Raw genomic sequence first — 8204 nt, 5'->3', positions numbered from 1 at the left:
TTGAAATAAATTTTTCATATCAATCAATCTATTGTTTTATGTAGCTAGAATTACGAAATGAAATTAAAAAAAAATCAAAAATGATCATAATTATTTCAATAAACCACATATCTGGATTCAGTAGGCATCAATGCTGTGCCATCGTCCGATATAGGTTGTCTATGTGTGAAACAACTGCATCGTCATCGATGAATGACGTCATCAAGTCAATTATAATGAATTGTAGCTTTCTGTAGAGATAAAAACAAGAGGGTGTGCCTGTATTTTCACAGAAAAGAAAATACATAACAGAAAGGAGAGCAAACTGGAATATTTATTCAACAGCGCTCCCGTCCGTTAAATGATTTAATTATAAAAGCTGTGTGTAATATGACATTATTATTGTACAATTTCTCTTTATTCAGTGTTGACCCTCACAATGGCCGAAGGTGGACACCCTCCAGAACTGGACTTACACTTACTGGAATGTCCTATCTGTCTGGAGCGACTTCAGAAACCCAAGTCCTTACCCTGTCTCCACTGCTTCTGTCAGGAATGTCTCGGGACATACATCACAAAGGAGTTGTCAGGGAAGATGGTGTCAGAAACATCCTTCCCTTGTCCTGTCTGTAGGAGGGTGACCCCACCTGTCAATCCTGTGGAATCTAAGGATAAATGGGCAGAACAGTTCCCAACTAACGCTGTGATACAGGACCTCATTCAGCTCAAGGAACGATCGTCTGAACTGCTGTACTGCAAACCCTGTCAGACAAAAGGTCACATGACTACTCCAGCCATATTCTGCTGCAAAAAGATGAGCGAGAATTTTTGTGAGACTTGTAAGATACAACATCATGATATCATACACAGTGACTGTGACATCTTGGATATAACCGGATATGGCGGCGCGCGACCAATACAGGAAAAGTCAGTCCCTCGATGTGACCAACACGATGAGAAAAAAGTTTGGTATTGCGAGGACCATCAACTATTAGGATGCCAGATATGCGTTTTCAAAGATCACAGGCGTTGTGAAGTGGTGACAACAGCGATAGACTATTTTCAGGAATTAAAAGATGGATCACAGCTGGCAGACATGCAAAACATGCTGAAGAAAAACACGGAAGTTTTTGACTTAATAGTTAAGGACTTTAACGAGCAACTTCAAACTCTGGTACAGAACCACGAAATCGCACTACAGAGTATCACCGATCTACGTCAAAAGGTCGATAAACGGCTAAACACGCTACAGAAGGACGTCACAGACAAGTTGATCGCGTCATTCAAAGAAGAGAAGATAAACATGGAGGCGTCATTACGGCAGTGTGAACGTCTGATGAATAGTATGTTAAATACCATGAAGTCGTCCGTTACCGCCGTAGAGGGAAATGACCACATTGAGACGATAGTGTTGTACCAGAGAGGACAGGCAGAGGTGGAGTCATGTAAGACCATGATCACGGAGATGAGAAAGTCGTACACGTCCGTCAACATTAAACATCATGTTATTAGTGGACTCGGCAACCTTGGGGATGACGCAATGGGAAAGATCATCATCGAGAAACAACCACGACGTTTCCCTGGCAATCATTGTGATATAAAACCACCCTTGTTAGAACGCAAAGTGAAGGAAATCGGAAAGTTCAACATAAAGGTTCCGTCGGATAAATATAATTGCTGTGTCCTTGGTGTTGTGTACCTTCCATGTGATCAAATAGTGGTAAGTGATACCGACAACAATAAGCTGAAGCTGTTTACAGACAAAGGACAGTTCCTGGACGAGTTGACCATTCGAGGACGTCCCCATGATGTGTGTCTGGTGGACAACAACACTGTGGCGGTCGCTGTCTACAGTCCTGGTGGTATACGTGTCGTGAAAGTCGAGGCATCAAAACTCTCCCTGTCGTCTGAGATCAGGATGTCAAACGGTAAGGCCTGCTATGGTATAACACACACAGACGGGAGGTTTATCGTGGGTACAGATGGAGGAGGAGTATACAGTGTAACACAGGACGGCGTGGCTGAATTGTTACATCAGTATAACAGTACATGTTGGTCACTCACACATGACCCAGTAAAGGGAGACACACTCGTCAGTGTCAGTAACGACATCCCGAGAAACGTCACGGTGTCCAGACTGTCGGCTGATAAAGGTCACACGGACGTGATGAAGGTTGGCGTCGTGAGTGGTGCTAGGGGAATAGACGTAGACAGGGAGGGGAACATCTACGTGTGTGGTTATAGTTCAGACAACGTCATACAGATGTCTGGGGACGGGACACACGTCAGGGAACTACTGACGTCATCGGACGGTATGGTGGATCCATGGGCAATATCTGTAAATGGTGACAAGTTTGTGTCCACTAATTTTAATGACAACCATATCCGGGTCTTTGAGCTTTACTAATGTTAATAACAGACACAAGCACGAGCAGATCACTTGGGGTATACGTTTACCATCACAATCGAAGTGCATTGTGACATGTTATGACTTAAAACAGTAATAACAGTATTTTATATCAAACTTCAACTGATAAACCATCGCCGAAATCGTCGGGTTCCAATTAAACATTGATTAACTATTCCTTTAATTAAAGGAAATGTAAAATCATTGCTGTGATGATTATTTAATCCTAATCATAAAGAATTTCCATTTCATTTTGTGCTTGATATCACTAGTTCGAAGTCAATGTTTATTAGTTGTGGACTGATTTTATTTTGTATAAGGTTGTGTTGTAAATATGATACTATTAACAGCATCCCTTTGTCTCAATAAGGTGTGGATTGGATACAATATAAGGAGCTGAACTGTCTCTATGAAATTGAGCATTCGTGTTTGAGGTGTTTATAGTTTATATTATCTAATTTTATTATCATATGCAGAATCATGTGTAATTAGTTATCGTCTAATTTTGTGTTACACACCTTGTCATTCAGATACTGGTGGCCGTCTCCCTTCGTCGCAATAACTTGTGGATTGAATATAATATGTGGAGCTAGGATATCACACAGGGACGGAAAACTACACTCAATTGAAAAGATAAAAAAATCCACCTAGTTCCGTTATTGGACCATGTAACCAGTGACCAAGTATCGTGACTTGACCCGGTTACAAGTGACCAAGTAACAAGACTGGGTCTAGTTACCGTTGATCAGGTAACGTGACTGGACCGGGCTACAAGTGAGCAGGTAGTGTGAGCGGACCAGTTTACCAGTAAACAGGTAGTGTGAGCGGACCAGTTTACCAGTAAACAGGTAGTGTGACCGGACCAGTTTACCAGTAAACAGGTAGTGTGACCGGAACAGTTTACCAGTAAACAGGTAGTGTGACCGGACCAGTTTACCAGTAAACAGGTAGTGTGACCGGACCAGTTTACCAGTAAACAGGTAGCGTGACCGGACCAGTTTACCAGTAAACAGGTAGTGTGACCGGACCAGTTTACCAGTAAACAGGTAGTGTGACCGGACCAGTTTACCAGTAAACAGGTAGTGTGACCGGACCAGTTTACCAGTAAACAGGTAGCCTGACCGGACCAGTTTACCAGTAAACAGGTAGCCTGACCGGACCAGTTTACCAGTAAACAGGTAGCGTGACCGGACCAGTTTACCAGTAAACAGGTAGCGTGACCGGACCAGTTTACCAGTAAACAGGTAGCGTGACCGGACCAGTTTATCAGTAAACAGGTAGCGTGACCGGACCAGTTTACCAGTAAACAGGTAGCGTGCCCGGACCAGTTTATCAGTAAACAGGTAGTGTGACCGGACCAGTTTACCAGTAAACAGCTAGTGTGACCGGACCAGTTTACCAGTAAACAGGTAGCGTGACCGGACCAGTTTACCAGTAAACAGGTAGGGTGACCGGACCAGTTTACCAGTAAACAGGTAGCGTAACCGGACCAGTTTACCAGTAAACAGGTAGCGTGACTGGACCAGTTTACCAGTAAACTGGTAGCGTGACTGGACCAGTTTACCAGTAAACAGGTAGTGTGACCGGACCAGTTCACCAGTAAACAGGTAGTGTGACCGGACCAGTTTACCAGTAAACAGGTAGTGTGACCGGACCAGTTTACCAGTAAACAGGTAGCCTGACCGGACCAGTTTACCAGTAAACAGGTAGCGTGACCGGACCAGTTTACCAGTAAACAGGTAGCGTGACCGGACCAGTTTACCAGTAAACAGGTAGTGTGACCGGACCAGTTTATCAGTAAACAGGTAGCGTGACCGGACCAGTTTACCAGTAAACAGGTAGTGTGACCGGACCAGTTTATCAGTAAACAGGTAGTGTGACCGGACCAGTTTACCAGTAAACAGCTAGTGTGACCGGACCAGTTTACCAGTAAACAGGTAGCGTGACCGGACCAGTTTACCAGTAAACAGGTAGGGTGACCGGACCAGTTTACCAGTAAACAGGTAGCGTAACCGGACCAGTTTACCAGTAAACAGGTAGCGTGACTGGACCAGTTTACCAGTAAACTGGTAGCGTGACTGGACCAGTTTACCAGTAAACAGGTAGTGTGACCGGACCAGTTCACCAGTAAACAGGTAGTGTGACCGGACCAGTTTACCAGTAAACAGGTAGCGTGACTCGATCGGGAATTACCTTATAACCAGGAAGCGGGACAAGGCCAGGAGATACAAACCGATCTGATACACTACCTATGTTTTGATCTGATTATATTATATTTGAGGATACCACAAATAGGAATTTTACCTTAGTTTATTTCAAAAACTCGTAAAAATGAGTTAATAGTGTGATTCAGTAACGTAAAATACCCTAATATCCGTAAATACATCCAACTTTGGTCATTACTGATAACATTATATTACTGTTTGGGATCCGTTTGTCATTCCAGCAAACCATTCTCTGATACTGTGGTATATATATAAACAAAACGCAAAAGGAATGAAATGTTTTAATTATAATTACATTTTGCGTTTTACGGTAATTGATTATAACTCTGATTACACATGGTAATTGACGCAAATGACTCCACATGAAGCTTATTCTAAAAACCATTTAGGCAGCTGAAAGATCAGCTATGTACCGAAAGGGAAACTGGACCTTAAAAGTTTATGTAAAATATAGTTTTCGTTTCCACATGTTTTGTCTTGATTTTTCTTTTTCTCTCATTTTGGTCATGTGAACGAGATCGACACCAAACACGAAACCCGGATAACTGTGTTATAGTACCGGGTACATGTGTACCTTGTGTCGGGTACAGTGATATCGTGTTTTGTACAGTGGTATCGTACAACGTTCATATGTTCATCCTGTCGGGTAAAGTGATATCGTACAGGGTACATGTGTACATCGTGTGTGTACAGTGATATCGTACAGGGTACATATGTACAGTGATATCGCACAGGGTACATATGTACATCGTGTGTGTACAGTGATACTGTACAAGGTACATGTGTACATCGTGTATGGTACAGTGATATCGTACAAGGTACATGTGTACATCGTGTGTGTACAGTGATATTGTACAAGGTACATGTGTACATCGTGTGTGTACTGTGATATCGTACAGGGTACATATGTACAGTGATATCGTACAGGGTACATGTGTACATCGTGTGTGTACTGTGATATTGTACAGGGTACATATATACAGTGATATTGTACAAGGTACATGTGTACATCGTGTGTGTACTGTGATATTGTACAGGGTACATATGTACAGTGATATCGTACAGGGTACATATGTACAGTGATATCGTACAGGGTACATGTGTACATCGTGTGTGTACAGTGATATCGTAGATGTGTACGTCGTGTTCTGTACAGTGATATCGTACAGGGTACATGTGTACATTGTGTGTGTACTGTGATATCGTACAGGGTACATATGTACAGTGATATCGTACAGGGTACATGTGTACATCGTGTGTGTACTGTGATATCGTACAGGGTACATATATACAGTGATATTGTACAAGGTACATGTGTGCATCGTGTGTGTACTGTGATATTGTACAGGGTACATGTGTACATCGTGTATGGTTCAGTGATATCGTACAGGTTACATGTGTACATCGTACCGGGTACAGTTATATCGTATATGATACATGTGTACGTCGTGTTGTGTACAGTGATATCGTACAGGGTACATGTGTACATTGTGTGTGTACAGTGATATCGTACAGGGTACATGTGTACACCATGTTTGTAGTGTACAGTAATATCGTACAGGGTACATGTGTACATCGTGTCGGGTACAGTGATATCGTACAGAGTACATGTGTACATCGTGTGTGTACAGTGATATCGTACGGGGTACATCATGTTGTATACAGTGATATCGTACAGGCTACATGTGTACATCGTGCCGGTTAGATTGTTATTGTACATTTTGCTTGTACAGTGATATGGTACAGGGTACAGCTTGAAGCGGTACCAGTGTAACGTTGAATATTGACCCTAAAAGCCGTTAGAAATTGGACACATTTGTAGAGATGTTCCATACAAAGTTCAGGGGACGGGACATATTACTAAATACACTGTTTAAAATTTGTGTAACCTTCATATATGTGACATTGATAGTTTCGCAGAAGTTATAGAAAAGTCGAAGTACTCGTAAGTTCCATTTACATGTTCTAGTCATATTTCATATAAACTGAAGGAATGGGATATCGCATGGTTGGAGACATAGATACAAATATGTATAATCTGTAATGGATTTATAAAGTAAAAAAAAAAATCAATACTCGTAAAACCTGTACATGCGCAACAGTCACAAGACATCCATTCAGATTAAAACAATATGGTTATCTCATTAATTGTGTGAGAAAGGTTGCTGAGTTGCGAAATAAAGGATACGGAGAAAATGATATCATTGTTTTATTGGAATATAGCAGTAAAGGCTGATTAAATAATCCCATATAACATAATCCGTAGGAACAAGCTGATCAGAGCGCATGCGTAATAACAAATTTAATGAATCAGAAATAAATGCATATCTCTGCTCTTGATATGACGACCAATGTAATAATGAAATTCATATGTCTTAGCTGTGAAGACATTGTTTATGTGAATTCCTATAGAGGAATTTTTAGTTCAATTTGTGTTATGTGTATTTTGCTTATACATATTACTATGAGTGAGCAAGTAGCTTAGGACCCCACCTGTAATGATTTAAACATTTTATTTGTAATTTACAATTTGTTACAAAGGGATTGGGCACAAGTTTTCCAACTTATATTAAGCCCTCTCCCGATACAATTTTACATTGAGAAAAAATTCACATGATGGTAGTTTTATTTACATATTTACAATCTAATTTTATAAGAAATAGAGAGAAAGAGAGAGAGAGACAGAAGGGGAGGGAGACGGAGAGAAAGGGGAAGAGAGGGGGAGTTGGAGGGGGGGAAGGAAGAGAGAGACAGAAAGAGATTTTATAAGATATTGATACAAATAATCTTATATATATGGGATATACATGTTTATCTAAATACTTCAAAAAGACAAATAGTTTTGTGGTAGACCTAAGCGGACTCGGGCAACAATCACTTTGGTACACAATTCGACTTTCCTTTCGTTCAAACTTGTCTAATGTCTATGATAATCCATGCCAGTGGTGTCTTCCTCCTTTTCTTTTCTGGTCCTTCATTTATAACATTTCACACACACCCGAATGTCACCCGAGTCCGCAAAGACAAAAATACAATGTACATTAATTTCCAATTAAGATATTTTTAAAATCTATTTGTATTTTTAATAAATAGTTGGGTTGATTGGCATATAGTTACATTTTCTTGATGAGAAAGTTCATTTTTTCCGAATAGCAGAAGTTGCGGCTATATTTAACAAGGCTTACACACTGATGACTGGAAAATGTGTATTACATGTACACAGTTTAAGTAATAACCGTTTCATGTGCATAAAGCATATTTATGTGTCGCATGATAATGTATAACAATGATCTAGCCTAAAGTTTGAACAACGGAATGCATTTCAGAAATATTTAAATAGTAAGAGTCACAACAGCAAGAAGGTAAACTAATTATGTTAAAGAGTTTACCCTATCGAATAATTGACCAATGGAATAACTTACAAATCGAATTGGAGTAATCAATGGTATTAATACGTCCCCGAGTAGATCAGGGGAAAAAATTCGTTACCTGGTTAAAAAAATTTTAAAAAAATGGTTTTCATTTGGGTTTTTTAAAGTTGGGCAAAAAAAAAGAATTTCCCTTTTTGGTTTAAAAATTTTTAAAAAATAAAA

General features: G+C 40.3%; 1 protein-coding gene across 1 annotated transcript; it reads left to right on the top strand.

The window, feature by feature from the left end:
• Window positions 1-418: 418 nt before the first annotated feature.
• Window positions 419-2386, top strand: LOC117320166 (E3 ubiquitin/ISG15 ligase TRIM25-like). The gene has a single exon (XM_033874829.1). The coding sequence runs from the start codon at window positions 419-421 to the stop codon at window positions 2384-2386; it is 1968 nt and encodes a 655-aa protein (XP_033730720.1).
• Window positions 2387-8204: the final 5818 nt, after the last annotated feature.

This window comes from Pecten maximus, unplaced genomic scaffold, assembly GCF_902652985.1.
Source record: "Pecten maximus unplaced genomic scaffold, xPecMax1.1, whole genome shotgun sequence".
Taxonomy (NCBI): Eukaryota; Metazoa; Mollusca; class Bivalvia; order Pectinida; family Pectinidae; genus Pecten; species Pecten maximus.
Note: the sequence above shows the minus strand (reverse complement) of the source record. Positions and strands in the feature narration are given on the sequence as shown.